This window comes from Hypomesus nipponensis, chromosome 22, assembly GCF_054491055.1.
Source record: "Hypomesus nipponensis isolate SF chromosome 22, ASM5449105v1, whole genome shotgun sequence".
Taxonomy (NCBI): domain Eukaryota; kingdom Metazoa; phylum Chordata; class Actinopteri; order Osmeriformes; family Osmeridae; genus Hypomesus; species Hypomesus nipponensis.
In genome coordinates, this window is record NC_140382.1 from 16,752,169 (window position 1) to 16,769,062 (window position 16,894).

The 16,894-nt window shown below is 46.0% G+C and overlaps 2 protein-coding genes and 1 long non-coding RNA gene across 3 annotated transcripts; 1 reads left to right on the forward strand and 2 right to left on the reverse strand.

Moving 5' to 3' along the window:
• Positions 1–512: 512 nt before the first annotated feature.
• On the reverse strand, positions 513–2,387 carry nim1kb (NIM1 serine/threonine protein kinase). Its single transcript, XM_084687454.1, has 3 exons — positions 2,084–2,387; positions 1,572–1,840; positions 513–1,265 (listed from the first exon to the last, which is right to left on the reverse strand). Exons 1-3 carry the CDS (start codon positions 2,385–2,387, stop codon positions 513–515), a joined length of 1,326 nt encoding a protein of 441 aa, XP_084543580.1.
• A 2,013-nt stretch (positions 2,388–4,400) lies between these two features.
• ccdc152 (coiled-coil domain containing 152) lies at positions 4,401–7,552 on the reverse strand. Its single transcript, XM_084687436.1, has 8 exons — positions 7,232–7,552; positions 7,019–7,124; positions 6,637–6,705; positions 6,324–6,388; positions 6,005–6,140; positions 5,582–5,709; positions 5,197–5,292; positions 4,401–4,801 (listed from the first exon to the last, which is right to left on the reverse strand). Exons 1-8 carry the CDS (start codon positions 7,298–7,300, stop codon positions 4,676–4,678), a joined length of 795 nt encoding a protein of 264 aa, XP_084543562.1. The 5' UTR covers positions 7,301–7,552; the 3' UTR covers positions 4,401–4,675.
• Positions 7,553–14,327: 6,775 nt separating this feature from the next.
• LOC146236906 (uncharacterized) lies at positions 14,328–15,228 on the forward strand. Its single transcript, XR_014740887.1, has 3 exons — positions 14,328–14,446; positions 14,778–14,876; positions 15,140–15,228. It is a non-coding gene; the product is annotated as an uncharacterized LOC146236906 (long non-coding RNA).
• The last annotated feature ends 1,666 nt before the right edge of the window (positions 15,229–16,894 follow it).

Here is a 16,894-nt window from a genome sequence, read left to right on the forward strand (position 1 = left end):
TAACACCGTGCAAAACGTTTGCAAAACTCTTTTCTTAATAGAAAAAGTAGAAATGTAACAGTCGAGGTTTGATGCAAAGAAACTGATTGCTGGTGTTATACTCAATGTGCCAAATCAGGATCGAAAATTACATGTTAAGATGTCTACTTTCAGTTTTGATTTTGAATAAAACAAGATAAAACAACACTTTCATATTTCTGGTCTTAAGTCTTCACAGGCACTTTTCACACCTTTATGTTTTACAAACATTTGATATTCTATATTAAAGAAAAACATGTAAACTATATTCAAGATAAATAGGCTATATCTTGAACTATATTCAAGATAAATAGGCTACAACTCTTTTGTTGTCTGTGAGCCAACAATTTGTCATAACATGATCCGAAGACCCCCTGAATTATTTCAGAGAACTACAAATCCTAAAGCTATAAAGTGCAATCATGAAAGGTTTAGAAATTTTTGAAAACAGAACGTTCTCAAGGAAAGCACACAGGTTCGTAAACAACAATCTCTCAGGAGAGGACACAGAACTTGGAGGTGTGTCTGAGCCCCCGGTAGGCCCTTAGCCCCTCCCTCCGAGGGTCCCTGACCACACCCCTGACCACGGGCAACGTCTCGGAGCCCCGCCTCTTCTGGGCGTTGTGGAGAAGGATCCGGTAAACCCCGGTGATGGGGCTTCGGCATCCCAGCGTCTGATTGTTACGTATGTGCTCTAGGGTGACCCCCAGTTCCTCCATGATAACCTTCACCTCCTCCTCCTCCTCCTCCAGCTCCTCCTCCTCCTCCAGGAGGCGCAGGGGGCTGGGCGGCACCGGAGGCACCACCGACCACGGGAACTCCACCGGCAGCAGCCAATCGCAGCCCAGCATCTGATCCACCGCGTAGCGGTCCTGGGGCAAGGGTTTCATTATTCCCTTGATGAGGCGCTGGCACGGGCCGGGCACCCAGGGCGGGATGGTGAAGGCTCCTGCCAGGACGCTGAGGCGCAGCTTGCCAATGGTCTCAGCCTTGAAGGGCATGGTGCCGGTGACCATGAAGAAGAGCAGGACGCCCATGGCCCAGATGTCCACCAGGGGGCCTTTGTAGTTCTCGTCCTTGAAGAGCTCCGGGGCAGCGTAGGGGGGGGAGCCGCAGAAGGTGTCCAGGGAGACGTTGTGGTTGGAGACCTGCGTGCTGAAGCCAAAGTCGGCCACCTTTATACAAGAGCTGCAGGTGAACAGGACGTTCTCTGCCTTCAGGTCTCGGTGGATGATGTTGTTTTCGTGCTGAAAGTGCAGAAATATGGGAAACTTTAGCCACATATAAACGTTGTTTAGGTACATCTACTGGTTGTGCTTTATTTTGTGTTGTTATAGGCTATTTATTCTGGTTTATAATCATACAGTTATTGCTAGAAGACCCTTGTTTTGCATAATTCTAACCTGCAGAAACTAGTTTAATGTGTCATGTGAAATTCAAGACAAATGATCTAGTATTACCGTATAGAATAGGTCAAGTTGCCTTGCATGATAAAGTTTTGTAAAAAAAACAATCGGACCCTGATCAAATACATTCCCTTGCTCTATCCTCACCATGTGTTTGATGGCAGACAGGATCTGCCCAAAGGCAATTTTGCTCTGGTTGTCGGACATCTTTCCCTCGTTGCTGATGCGCGTGTGCAGATCCCCCCCGCCGGCGAACTCCAGGACCAGGTAGAGACGGCTGTGTGTCTCCAGCACCTCGTACAGCCTCAACACGTTGGGGTGCTGCAGGCTCTCCATACTGGTGATCTCCCTGGCCATCAGCCTGTTGGCCTGGACGTCCAGACGGGTCTTCTCCAGCACCTTGATGGCCACCTTGTCTAGAATGGAGGAGGGAGGAGAGAGGACAGCGAGGAGAGAGAGAGAGTTTCAGTTTTTGCAGTGTTTGGTTGGAACTCTGTTCACCCTGACTTCTTCCCTCCTCTCAACCTCCCCTCCTATCACCTCCTCCTCCCACCCACCCACCCTTCCCTCCTCTCAACCTCCCCTCCTATCACCTCCTCCTCCCACCCACCCACCCACCCACCCACCCACCCGCCCTTCCCTCCCTCTTCCCCCCTCACCTTTGGTGAGCGCGTGGCAGGCCAGTTTGACGCGGGAGAACGATCCGCAGCCGATCTCGCCGTGCAGCTTGTAGAAGCCCACCCTGCGGCCCGTCACCAGCTCCTTCGTCGTCTTCTCGTCGCTGCACATCCTCTTGGTGAGACGCTCCAGCGGGGTGAGCCTGGGGCCGGCATCCCTGGGGCTGTTGTCGGCCCCCTGCTCGGCCTTCTCCTCCTCCGGCCCAGCCACGGAGCTGTCGTCCAGGCTGTAGATGCTGGGACGTGGGGCCTTGGCCACCGTCACCTGGTAATCGCCCCGTGGCATCGTCTACCACCTGCCGGCGACTGATGATGTGATCGGGAACGGGCTGCGAACTGTAAACAACAAACATCGTGAGCACATGCGGCCACTTGGTCAACAGGACACTAAATAAGATCTCAACAAATGAGATCTTACAAAAACAAAGGCATTTCTTCTCAACAAGATTTTAATGGAACAATAATGAATCAAATCATAGATACATAGACACAGGTTCAATAGTTTAAAGCTGAACTCCTCAAGCGTTTTAATATTATTTTGACCATTATTTTTTAAGTCAGGAGGACCGTAAGCGGAATACATGTTTCAGTACTTACCCATTAAGTTTAAGTTATGGGTCAATTCTTCCATCATGACTATTCGTTTCTAAGTGTCTTTGCCTGTGATAATCCCAATACAACAGCCATGGTAACGATCCGGTGGGCGATGGACAAAGAGTGCACAAACCTCCTCAATCCCCACCGGAGGCTGTCCGACCCACACCTAACTCCATTGGATTCAAAAGGCTCCGGTTGTCCCAGATAGCGGCGTCGGTGTGTCTGGGGCGTGAGCCTGCCCAGTCGGGCTCTTTGTGAGAGGCTGGGCTCCCTCGGTGAGCTGTCTGGTAACGTCTGCCTGGCCTGTGGTGAAGGAGATCCGACTGCAGCAAGACACACACGGAGACGCTCCTCCCTCCTCTGCCTCTCACTCTGTCGTCATCCCCCCCTCCATCCACCTCCCATCCCCCTGAACTGAGGACATACTAGTGTCATGTCCTCTAATCCCTTTATTTATGTGTGTACCAATCCCTTCAAGTTACTACAGTAGTCGGATGTCTTGGAAGAAGATTAAATGGTCCTATATCAAAAGCAATGTTTGGTCGTGAATCATACAGACCTCTGCTCTCATGTTTGACTCTGTTGTTATAGTTACAGACCAGTTAGTTAGCATTCTCTGCATCTGAACAAGCGGTTCTTTCGTGCAAGGGAGGATTGACTTTATGACTGACTGAAAGCTTGGGATCGTGTTACGCAACAGGTTTAAGTGGATGAGATTAGCTGTGGCCCTTTGTAAGTATGGCACACCACAGATGAAGAGATTACAGTTAACTATGGAAATCCCTAGAAAAGCGTTCTCACCCTGCAAACCTTGGTCTTCAGGTGAGAGGACCTGGTGAGATGGAGGTGGCATTGGAAGGTCGCTGTCTGCAGGAACGTGATGTCACACATACTGTGCATGCAAATTCACACAATGTTACTTACATGTGTATGCAAAGTCAAACAATGTAATGCACACAAATGCAAAGTCACACAATGCAATTCAAAGACATGCACAAACTCAACACTCACATGCAAAGTCACAATGAAATTAACATACATTCAGTCGCACAACGTAACGCACACTAGCACAGTCACACAATACGATTCAGAAAATGCTCATACTTAACACACAGGCAAAGTCACTTAATCACAGGACACATTTGACAATGGCCTGTGATGTGCAGCTATCAAGGAAACAGACAACAGTCAAAAGAACCTTCTTCATAGGGTCGTTAACGGCACCAGCTAATAGGCATTGCCAGTGAAGCCCTGATTTAATTCCATGAAAGGGACAGCCTGCCAGGGACATGACGCAGCCTGTGTCCTCTCTCTCCTCTCCTCTCCCCATGTGGTCTTCAGCCAGCGTGCAGGGACCAAGTGTCCGTGCTGATTGGATTAAAGGCTCCCAGCGCCTGTGTTTACATGTGTGTAGGGCTCATGCATGCTTGTTTGTATAGGCCCTCTCTGGACACCTGGATGGATCCATCTGTTCTGATATCTGTCCATTTTCTTTCTCTATCTAATCTATATCTCTCTGCACTTTGTATATGTGATACTGTTGTGTGTGTATGTATGTATGTATGTATGTATGTATGTATGTATGTATGTATGTATGTATGTATGTATGTATGTATGTATGTATGTATGTATGTCTGTATGTATGGGCTCCTCTGTCACCTGTATAAACTACATATTGACCATGATGTTTTTCCCAGCACAGCCCCATCTGTAATTCCTGTTCCTTTCAACGGACAGTTTATTTACCCAGGAATGAAATCAGGACACAATAGAAAACAACTTTTAGAACATGCTCTATTGCATTAAGACAAACAGAACTGCAGTTACGGTGCCCATGCGCAATTGGAACACCTTTAGTGTCAAAAAGCCAAATTCTGCTAAATAGCTTGCAGATGTCTGGCTGGTGAGAAGCTTGGTGAGAGGGACCACTAGGTCTTCTTCATGTCTGGCCGGTAAGAAGCTTGGTGAGAGGGACCACTAGGTCTTCTTCCTCTTCAGACGTGAGTCGTAGTGTCCGCTGGCATGCTGCTGTTCCAATTCCTTGATTCTCTGACGCAGGGACTCAATCTCCCTGTTTTTCTCCTCCTGGAGGAAATGCAGCTTCTGCCGACACAAACACACAGCTAATCCACAGTCTCGCACATGCACTCAGACAAGTAATACAGCAAGACAATAAAGAGATCAAAAAGTAGGGCACACGCGCTACTGAAATCCCCTTGTTTTTTTACATGCACTGCTTCCCTGCCACCTCACATATACATTCTACTTTGATTAATTTAGCCGACTTAAAAAAACGAATCCAAAGTGACAAACAAAAAAAGCGCATATGGAAGGAACGGAGGAATCCTAACAAGGATCGACACTTGTGGTCTGAAATGACCCCGATGTGGACAGGTGATGTGACCGGTAGAGGGTGAGGTGGTGGGGCTGTATGGCCGGGGGGCGTGGAGGTGGGTGAGGGTGGAGGCAGTGAGGTGGCATCTCTGGTGCCTCCTTACCCGTTTGAAGATGTTCTGTGCCTGCAGGCCGGAGCCCTGAGGAGGCTGCTGACTCCTCTGAGACGTGCTCTGAACCCGGGCCATCTCAGCTCCAAACTATCAGCACAGATTCACCCGTCAGTCAAACCTCTACGCCCCCCTCAGACACAGTAAGGTACCGGCTCATCCCCATGCATCACAGTGCTATACTGATATATACATGCTAATATTAATGCAACAGGGATAAGTGGTTTCATCGATCATCCTTCCTTATGAAATTACACTCGTTAAAATCTTTGAAATTGTAGCATGTTACGTTTATATGTCCACATAAAACACACATACACATATTTCTTGTCTGTTTTACTGTAAACATGTCCTGCTCAGCTCAGTGTGCAGGGCTTACCTCCATTTGCAGTTTTAGCATTTCACTCTGCCTTTCCCGCTCCTTGTCTCGGAGTCTCTGCCTCATGTCCTCCACCTCCCCCTCCTTCCTTCCCAGAAGCTCTCTCAACTCTGCCTCTTTAGCCTCCACTGTCCACCACAACAATAAGGTATAACACTGCAGCCAAACTCAAATAAAAAGTGTGTTTTTCATACATCTGCCATCAATTATATCCACCAATATCGAATCTTATTTATAGGTCACGTTTTCAAAATAGCTCACGTCGGCCATGTTTTATGTTTGACTGTATGTCAGACAGCAGTAGAGCTTTGACTGCAGGACGAGAAGTTCGAATCCCTTTTCGCCATGGCTATCAATAATGCTCCAGTCGTTTGGGCAAGAGGGTTAGGCTTAGGTCTGCCTTGGTGTCATACAGGCGCTCACGTTGGCTGCGTGTCTCACTGCGAACCCTCTCCACCTCGCTCCAACACTGCTGTCGCACAGTCTCCAGCTCCCTCTGCTGAGCCTCTGCCACGACTCCCCTCTCAGCCACCAGGCTCCTCACCTCAGCCTCACGCTCCTGTTCCCCAACACAGCCACCGGGGGGCGGTCACTTCAACTCCCCATTTCCAACGAGCGTGCACGTTTACAGTCGATAAAAGCCCCAGTAGCCCATGTAAAACAACGACAACAAAAGGAACCGCACGAAATAAGGGTGCGACACGAAACCAAGACGCGAAGCCAGTCCCTCTGCTGTCCTCACCTCCACTGTCCTCTCATGCTGTCTGATCAGGTCTGCCAGCCTGCTTTTCAGCTTTTCGTTCTCCACTGCAAGAAAGGCATTTTAATGTCCCACTTGAGCAGGCTCCAATAAACCCACAATATAAGGGATACTTCAATCATGCTGTGTAAGACAGACTCGATCACACCAAGTCTTTGAAACAGATATGCAAATCAACAACTGAAACTCATAGTCCTATTGGTTACAGAGTGGGGGGAAAAGGAGTGCTACTCAAACTTTTGAAAAAGGAAGGAAGGAAGGAAGGAAGGAAGGAAGGAAAGACGGTGAGCTCTACCTCTGAGGTCACACTGCTGCTGCACAGTCTGCTGGAGTCCCCTGACTGTGTTAAGCATCCCATCTCTCTCTGAAACAGTAACATATCATAACCACAATATTTAATAGGCCTACATATATATGTGTCCCTGCATTCTTGGGTCTGAAAGTTTATGTCAAAAAGAAGAAACTAAATGTTTGTTTTTGTTGTACACGCAACACATTACCAATTGAGAGACACAAAGGCCTATGTGTTCTTAAATATTTACATACTGTACGCCTACTACTTTCAGAAGAATGAATTCTGACATTGACCTACCAAAAAAACAAGGTTGTGCAAATGACCTGTTGAATTAACAAATAGCCTAAGCTACCTGTTAAACCTACCTCATCAGACCACTCACCTTCAATTAAAAACATTTCTTTGGTCATTGCGAATTTCAGAACTCTGTCGGCCTCGTCTAGCTTAATCTCTAGGATGTTGTTCCTACCCTTGAGTTCTGTAATTGTCTATTAAACAAAAAAAATTACATGAAAGGATTGATTCAGTTAGGCTAAACTCACTAGGCTCAGCTGTGAATAAATAGCGTTAGCTAAATACATTTGACCAACCCTACCTGTTCAAGTTGAGTGAAATTGTCGATAAGCTTGTCAAGATTGACGGATGTACATTTGTTAATCTCCATTATAACGGTTCAAAATTATACAAAACCTTATCTATAAGTAAGTTTGTGATTAGCATTACAACTACCTACTCAACTAATTGCAGTAGTTTAGGTCGGAATGGCGGGAAGGCATGCGCGAGTCACTTGTCAATTGTCGCACTTGAAAGTGGGGCAAACAATTGTGTTTCTCAACCAAGACAGTGTCTCGTCATTCTACCTAATCATCTAATAAACTAGTGTTAACTACCAGCAACTACCTCACAGAATATACATTATTTATTATTATAGCCATCACAAAAACACTTTTATTTATTTTTATCGATTATTGATATTCGGACAAAAATGCCTCGACAGCGACACCTGCAGGGCAATTAAGCAAGACGGGACAGGGGAGTCAGGCCATATGGTAATGGGGCAAAACTGTGTAGATCGATTATTGAGAGGTTTCCCTCTTCCAACACACTTGGTTCAAATTAAAAGGTTATCAATCTCGGCAGAATCCGTTTTTTTATGTTAATCTGTTAAATAAACTTCGAGTGCATCACCTTTCCTATTTATTCTAATTCCACTTAGTTACTGCTAGTTATGCACCCTTAGAAATAGTTAGTCCTCATATTTAAATGTAAGATTCCTATATGTTTAATGTATGCACCTTCCTACCAAAGCAAATTCCTTGTCTGTGCAAACTTTCATGGCAAATAAAACCCATTCTGATTCTGATTCTGATTGTAGGCTATAGTTAGTTAACATTAGTGATTGTGTTGAATGGACAACTTGAATCCTATTTTATATACCGGTAGTACATTTTGTATTTAGAAATGGCCACTGTTATGGTTTTCCATAAACACATACTCATTAGCTCAATTCCAAGCTAGAAGCTGTCAGCATACAATGCTCAGTTTTGCCAAAACATTCAAGTAATTGCAATAATTACATTTGAAGGAAATGTAGATGTAGCCTACTGCATGTACTGTACTAGAATCCAAGTGAAGACAGCATGTTCTTTTTCATATCATTCTGGGCCTGCATGCTATCAGTTTATGTAGGCGTGTCATCTGTATAAAGATCAACACACACACCCTTCAGGTCCTTCCAGGATCAGGTCTGATTCTAGGAACTTTTGGAAATATGAGAGCGTGTGTCATTTACAGTTCAGACAGGAAACCAATCTCAATGGACAGGTGAAACCTAACGGAACATGGATTCATGTTCACCTCTCGAATGAGAAGAACCCCATAATAAACCCATTAAAATGTAAGCCATTGCATTCTAGAATGTTGCAATGAACAATGCAATAAAAGCAATACATGGGAATCTAATCTTGCCACAAGAGCTGGCTTGTCACACTATGTACTGAGATATTGTTTCCTAGTTGTCAGGTTGCCAGATGGGAGTACCAAGACCACGGCCTCCGTGTCTGCTTTGTGACACTAAGTACAAAGCACCTTATTCAGCAGGCTTGTCACCTACCCCACTTGCCCCATCCATGCCAACAAGGACTTAAAAAAAAGGCGTTCCAAACAATGAACCTCATAATGTAAAACTGTTGTTTTGTAAAAGACAATCTTGCAGCACAGAAGAATGTGAAATAGCGTTCTGTGTTGTGAATACTATTTATGCGGCAAAAGGGGTAACCTTGCTTGTGTCTAACATGGGCAAAATAATAAAATAATAACTTGAAGATATTTGGAGTGTTCTGTGAAAATCAAGTCTTTTTGAGTGGATTTGTGCCACACTAACAAGACATTTTAAGAATTGAATCAGACTGAAGATTTTGTGATTTTTTGTGACACTGTAATAAAAAATTGAGTTGTAATGCACTACTGAAATGGCTTTTGGTATATTTGATGAGTTTATTTCCATATCAGTTGTTTTTCAAAAAAGACTTAGCTTTTCATGGTTCATATGTTTGCCTTGAACTTATCATATCCCTTCTTGGAATTGAAATGAAGCAGAACTCTCAACTTCCTTGTCATGTTTGGTTCCCAAGGCCTAGGAACTGAACTGTCCCACTGCGTGTGTTTACATCAATGGTTTCCTGTCAGTCACTGCATAAGTCAAGAAATGAATTTGTTTCAGACAAGGTTAGTCAGATGAGTCATCAGACACACATTTTGATCATGGGAATCCCCATGCAATCAAGCAATGTACAAACGTGCTGTAATTGGGTTTAATTAATTCTTCCCAATTTGGTCTCTGAAAATAATCAGCAATGTAATCATATAACTTGGTAAATCCAGACACAGCCATTCACCTTCCCATTGAGATGCACATGCTCTCAGATTTCCAAAGTTCCTAGAATCCGACCTGATCCTGGAAAGACCTGAAGGGTGTGTCTTTATTGTCCACATCAGACAGAGGACTACATAAACTGATAGCATAAGGCGCAGAATGATATGAAAAATAACATACTCAGCTGTCGTAATTTGGATTCTGGTACAGTACATGTAAGTACCACAGTATGTTTACATTCCCTTCAAATGTATTTACTGCAATGACTTAAATGTGTTGGTAACACTGATTATTGTATTAATTTACAAGTACGTGTTTCATTTGCATTGTTTGTATACTTGGTTGTGATGTGGCTGTATTCTGAAATACAAAACATTAGAGGAAAATGTAAGGAATTACATTCAGAGTTTAATATCAAACTAGCACATATTAGCTGTGTCCTCATGATTTACTAAACTGCTAATCTGGGGAAGGCAACAGGTGCACCAAGTGATTCCTTTGAACCTCCTAAACATTTGAGTCTGAATTACCAAAAAGTTACAGGGGACCATATTTGGTCGACTCAACTTTTCCTGCTGTGAGAGAAACATATACACCAAAGAGGAAGTATAAGACACCAACTTTGAATATGCTCATCACCTGGTTTTAACGGCTGGCAAACCTTATGACAAATGAAAAATGTATTTTTTATTTCCATTTCATATTTATATGTTGTCATTTATATGTTGTCATTTTGTCTTTGTAAGCCCCAAAAAACTAATTGAACAAATATTTGACAGACATCACTCGTTCCATTCCTCCAGCATTTTACTAATGAGTTTGACACATTTTTTGGATTTTTTATTTATTTATATAGCATATAATAATTATAGCATTTTTTATTTTATTTAAAGGGGTATCACTTCAACGTACGACAGTGCAGCCATTCTGGATATGTGCCAAACTGAAAGTCACATTGGAACCATAGCCAATAGTCAACACTTTATTTTTTTCTATATATATTTTTGCCCTTTTTATAACTTTATTGGACAGAGTTGGTTACAGAGAGACAGGAAATCCATAGTAAAGAGAGGGAGAAGACATTTAGAAATTGTCTGAGCTGGAATCAAACCCAGGTTGCTGCATTGGGGCCTGTATGGTTTGTGCTTTACCTGGTGAGCAACAGGGGTACCCCATTTAAAATTACTGAACCAACAATTCAACATGTTTCTCGAAACACAGCTTCTTCATGATCCATATAATCGGGGTTGCCTTGCATGTGTGGTTAGGGTCAATCATATTAACTGTCGCTAACATGCTCAGTAAGATTAATAATATTCCTAAAGTAAATGAACATTTTCACAATGCTCTTCAGATTTATGCCTGATCTGAATGATGAAGAACATAAGGATGTCACAGGGTCTGATGTTTCTGCTGTTCATGCTGGCTCTTGCTAATCATGCAGTCAGTCCTAAAGCTAGAGGTAAGATTCTTTCAATATATATATTTTTTAAATGTGTTCCCGGTAAATGTGTTGTGTAAGCTAATGAGGCCCCCTCCGAGAGTTGTTTATGAACACAGACAGCTCAGTGCCAGTGGAATGTCAATGACAAATCTTGGACAGGCACACTACTTCCCAGCTGAATATGTTCCAATCCTTTTCAAACCAATCAAAATCAGCGAGGCGGGCCTTCCTCCTTGGCTTAGTTTGTAAAACCACTGTCAATCTTCCTTGAACTGGGTTATCGGGAGTGCATCGTGTTTCTTATGTTTGAATTTATTTTACGGTATAATGTTACCTATTGCAACTGTAAGTGTTTATTCAGTTTTGATACTTTACACACGCATTTGTTTTCAAGTTGTCTTGTTAACCTCTTTTTCCTGTTTGGTCACCACCTGACCGGTAGCTCCAGGAGAGGATGGAGAGGTGCGTCTGGCTGCGGGGCCCAACACCTGTGCTGGCAGAGTGGAGTTCCTCTACCAGAGCCAGTGGGGGACGGTGTGTGATGACCTCTGGGATCTGCAAGATGCCCAGGTGGTGTGTCGACAGCTGGGCTGTGGCCTTGCCCTGTCTGCCCCAAACAGTGCCAGCTTTGGCCAGGGCAGCGGGCCCATCTGGCTGGACGATGTGGGGTGCTCAGGGTCAGAGGCCACCCTGGTAGTGTGCCCCCATCCACCCTTCGGCTCCCACAACTGTGATCATGGTGAAGATGCTGCAGTCGTCTGTGACGGTAAGCTGTATTCTTGCAGTTATTTCTTGACATGGACTAACTCTGGCACACATCATTTTATTTTTATTTCATAATTTATCCAAAAGTCAATAATTTATACATGCATTTATTTGATTTAAACATTTGACTATGTATTATTGATTGATTATTTCAATTATCATTTATTCACTCATTGGTTCATTTCTTTTTCTAAGGGGTTTCCAACTTCAAAGCTGTTGCTCCCGCTACAACTACAACCACCACCCCTCCTAACCTAACCCTAACCCTAACAACTACCTCCAGATCCACCACAATCACCACTCCTCCGACCACAACCACCACCCCTCGCACAACCACCAGTCCTCTTTCCACCACAACCACCACCTCCAGACCCACCACAACCACCACCCCTCCTACCACAACAGCTACCTCCAGATCTACCACAATCACCACTCCTCCGACCACAACCACCACCCCTCGCACCACCAGTCCTCTTTCCACCACAACCACCACCTCCAGACCCACCACAACCACCACCCCTACTACCAGAAACACCACCCCTCTTCCTTCAACAACCACCACCTCCAGACTTACCACCCCTCCTGCCACCACCACCACCCCTCTTCCTTCAACAACCACCACCTCCAGACTTATCACCCCTCCTGCCACAACCACCACCCCTCTTCCTTCAACAACCACCACCTCCAGACTTATCACCCCTCTTGCCACAACCACCACCCCTCTTCCTTCAACAACCACCACCTCCAGACTTACCACCCCTCCTGCCACAACCACCACCCCTCTTCCTTCAACAACCACCACCTCCAGACTTACCACCCCTCCTGCCACAACCACCACCCCTCTTCCTTCAACAACCACCACCTCCAGACTTACCACCCCTCCTGCCACCACCACCACCCCTCTTCCTTCAACAACCACCACCTCCAGACTTACCACCCCTCCTGCAACAACCACCACCCCTCTTCCTTCAATAACCACCACCTCCAGACTTACCACCCCTCCTGCCACAACCACCACCCCTCTTCCTTCAACAACCACCACCTCCAGACTTACCACCCCTCCTGCCACAACCACCACCCCTCTTCCTTCAACAACCACCACCTCCAGACTTACCACCCCTCCTGCCACAACCACCACCCCTCTTCCTTCAACAACCACCACCTCCAGACTTACCATCCCTCCTGCCACAACCACCACCCCTCTTCCTTCAACAACCACCACCTCCAGACTTACCACCCCTCCTGCCACAACCACCATCCCTCTTCCTTCAACAACCACCACCTCCAGACTTACCACCCCTCCTGCCACAACCACCATCCCTCTTCCTTCAACAACCACCACCTCCAGACTTACCACCCCTCCTGCCACAACCACCACCCCTCTTCCTTCAACAACCACCACCTCCAGACTTACCACCCCTCCTGCCACAACCACCACCCCTCTTCCTTCAACAACCACCACCTCCAGACTTACCACCCCTCCTGCCACAACCACCACCCCTCTTCCTTCAACAACCACCACCTCCAAACTTACCACCCCTCCTGCAACAACCACCACCCCTCTTCCTTCAATAACCACCACCTCCAGACTTACCACCCCTCCTGCCACAACCACCATCCCTCTTCCTTCAACAACCACCACCTCCAGACTTACCACCCCTCCTGCCACAACCACCACCCCTCTTCCTTCAACAACCACCACCTCCAGACTTACCATCCCTCCTGCCACAACCACCACCCCTCTTCCTTCAACAACCACCACCTCCAGACTTACCACCCCTCCTGCCACAACCACCATCCCTCTTCCTTCAACAACCACCACCTCCAGACTTACCACCCCTCCTGCCACAACTACCACCCCTCTTACTACAACAACCACCCAATCCCGGCCAAATCCGGCCCCGTGAGGTCCCTCCGGCTCGAGGTCTGGTCCAGTGGAGAGGTGACCTAAACCCTCAGCACATGTCGTCCATCCCTTTCCCCCGAACATTAAATAAATGTCCCTCTGGGCTAACCCGCCTCGTTGAGTGTCAGTCTCTGTGTTCCACTAGCCACAATCGTTACTGTTACTATCCTAAAACAGTACACTAAAGGTCCCTTTTGTAAGCCATCTGGACTTTGTAAGCCATCACTGAACTAGTTTGCCCATCATGTATATTAATTCAGGTACAACTTAAAAGAAGTCTAAAGAACTCTATTTTTATTTTTATTTTTTTTATAGTAATAAAAATCTGCACACTTATACAGCCCTGTTGCTGTGTTGGTCTGCTGTATGTCAAACATAATGCATTCACTACAGGGCATAGGCCTACTTGTACCATTTTCCAGTTCAAAATTTGGTTCCAGTTCCCAGAAGTTGTGCTTATCTTTTGGCTTGCTTACTATGAATAGACTACTGAATGGAAGCTCGCATTTACTAACAGGCTTTTCACACTGCACATTAGCCCAGAGCCATAATAACAAAACAAGCATCAGTTACAAGAGTATATTTGAAAGATAAAGGATTATAATTTATGTATTTGGCTATTTAGCATTAGGACTTGCGGTGTAAACGTAGTAAAGTGTCTAATTACTTGCACCCGTATCCTGTCACGTGTGTATGAGGTTTTAAGTTTGCTCGTTTGTCGGAGTTTGTTTCAGCTGAGTCTAGTTTGGTCTTGTGTGTATTTATGAGTCCTCCACTCCCTGGTCAGTTGTCGTTGGTTCCTTGTCTTGTCGTCATACACGTAAGTAGTCTTTTTGTGTTCCTGAGTTTTTTGACAATTAATATGTTTGGTTGTGTTCATGGTTGTTTTGATCCTGTCCTGCCTGCCTTACCCTACGTTTGGGTCCATCCACCCCCTGCACTCACATGGTGACAGATGGTGTTGACATTCTGGAAGTCTCCTTTTTTAAATGTCTAATGTAGACGATATTCTACGTTTCTTAACCAAAAACTCTGAACCCATCAGAGTAATTCATAGTCTGGGTTGCTTCGTGTGTGGGGTTAATCTTATTAAATGAAGTTGATATTTGGCAATCTGTTCATGAAGTGTGCATTTTCTCAATGCTCTTCAGGTTATTTTTTCCTGACCTGAATAATGTGGAACTTAATTATGTCAAGTCTGCTGTTACTGCTGCCCATTGCAGCTTTTCCTGGGAGTACAAGTTTGACAGGTAAGATTTTCAGTAAAAAATTGTGTAATCCAATAATTGCTGTACAATCTGAGGCCCCCTGAGTAAAGACTGTGCCAGTGTAATGTAAACGGCCCACTACTTCCCAGCCACCATAATCCTGTTGCCATCGGCGAGTCGGACCTTTCCCCTTGGTTTGTTTTTCAAAATGACAAAATGTCTTTTAGCTGGTAGAAAGCGCAGATGTTTGGGGGCAGTTAACTGTTCAGTATTTTCTTTACACACGTGTTTTAATTCCTGTTTAGTCACCACCACACCAACTCCAGGAGAGGATGGAGAGGTGCGTCTGGCTGCGGGGCCCAACACCTGCGCTGGCAGAGTGGAGTTCTTCTACCAGAGCCAGTGGGGGACGGTGTGTGATGACCTCTGGGATCTGCAAGATGCCCAGGTGGTGTGTCGACAGCTGGGCTGTGGCCTTGCCCTGTCTGCCCCAAACAGTGCCAGCTTTGGCCAGGGCAGCGGGCCCATCTGGCTGGACGATGTGGGGTGCTCAGGGTCAGAGGCCACCCTGGTAGTGTGCCCCCATCCACCCTTCGGCTCCCACAACTGTGATCATGGTGAAGATGCTGCAGTCGTCTGTGGTGTGTAGTGTTCTTGCAGTTATTAACTCTGACATTCAAATTCATTTCTACATTTCAATTTCTATGTATTCAGTCAGGGCCGGTCCTTCCTATAGGCGACATGGGCAGCCATCTAAGGCGGCATGAAGAGGGGGGTCGGCATTTTCTCAAGTGCATCCATTAATGAACCCTCCCGCACTACCAGCAAAGGGCGCCAACCGCGCCACGTCAGTGTTGTGGATGTTGGGGGGTCGGCACCCCAATTTGTGATCCCGGGGAGGGTGGTGATAAATCTTGCCTAGGGCGCCAAATGTGCTAGGACCAGTACTGTGTTCAGTCATGGTTTATGATTTAATACATTGACTTATTTTTCAAAGGGAACTTGGCTCCAACTACGTCCACCCCACCAACCACCTCTGGACCTGCTACATCCACCCCACCAACCACCTCTGGACCCGCTACATCCACCCCACCAACCACCTCTGGACCCGCTACATCCACCCCACCAACCACCTCTGGACCTGCTACATCCACCCCACCAACCACCTCTGGACCCGCTACATCCACCCCACCAACCACCTCTGGACCCGCTACATCCACCCCACCAACCACCTCTGGACCCGCTACATCCACCCCACCAACCACCTCTGGACCCGCTACATCCACCCCACCAACCACCTCTGGACCCGCTACATCCACCCCACCAACCACCTCTGGACCCGCTACATCCACCCCACCAACCACCTCTGGACCCGCTACATCCACCCCACCAACCACCTCTGGACCCGCTACATCCACCCCACCAACCACCTCTGGACCTGCTACATCCACCACCTGAACCCTCGGCACATGCAGTCTATCCATTTCCCCTAAACGTGACATAAACAACCCCTTCGCAAACGCTTATTTGGGTTTCAGTCTTATTACTGGGTGGCTTCATTCCATTTGTTATGGGGATCAGATGGCTGAGCGGTTAGGCAGTTGCACTATAAATCAGAAGGTTGGGAGGGAGGGCAATGTCCCTGTACTTACTGTAAGTCGCTCTGGATAGGTGTTATCTGAGAAATACAGGTATAGAAACATGGGTACCAAAATCACAGGAAGTCATCACCTGCTGCATCACAGGCACTGTACCCTGACTAAGCCTAAATAAGCATTCCATCTCCTTCTGAAATGATAACCATAATATATAAAGTGGGTCCTTAAACTATTGAAGATGGGGTCTGATATTAAATTTGTTGCAAATGACCAGTAGAGGGAGACACACGTCTAGTAATGTGGCTACAACTTTATGGAAACCCACTGACAAGGCCCCCCCCTTTTAAATGGGTTGTGCAAATAACCTGTTATTCAAACATGATCAAAGTACTGATTTGTTGAAATGGTAAACAGGGCCTTCAATATGCAATTACTGGTACTTATACTTGAAACTATCAGATG

Coding starts and splice junctions, on each gene's coding strand:
- nim1kb (XM_084687454.1), bottom strand. CDS start 2,387: ATGCCACGGGGCGATTACCAGGTGACGGTGGCCAAGGCCCCACGTCCC. Junction 1,841..2,083: donor CTGCCACGCGCTCACCAAAG/GTGAGGGGGGAA, acceptor CCTCCATTCTAG/ACAAGGTGGCCATCAAGGTG. Junction 1,266..1,571: donor TGTCTGCCATCAAACACATG/GTGAGGATAGAG, acceptor CTGCACTTTCAG/CACGAAAACAACATCATCCA.
- ccdc152 (XM_084687436.1), bottom strand. CDS start 7,300: ATGGAGATTAACAAATGTACATCCGTCAATCTTGACAAGCTTATCGAC. Junction 6,389..6,636: donor GCAGCAGTGTGACCTCAGAG/GTAGAGCTCACC, acceptor CCTTTCTTGCAG/TGGAGAACGAAAAGCTGAAA. Junction 5,710..6,004: donor CAGTGAGACACGCAGCCAAC/GTGAGCGCCTGT, acceptor TGTGGTGGACAG/TGGAGGCTAAAGAGGCAGAG.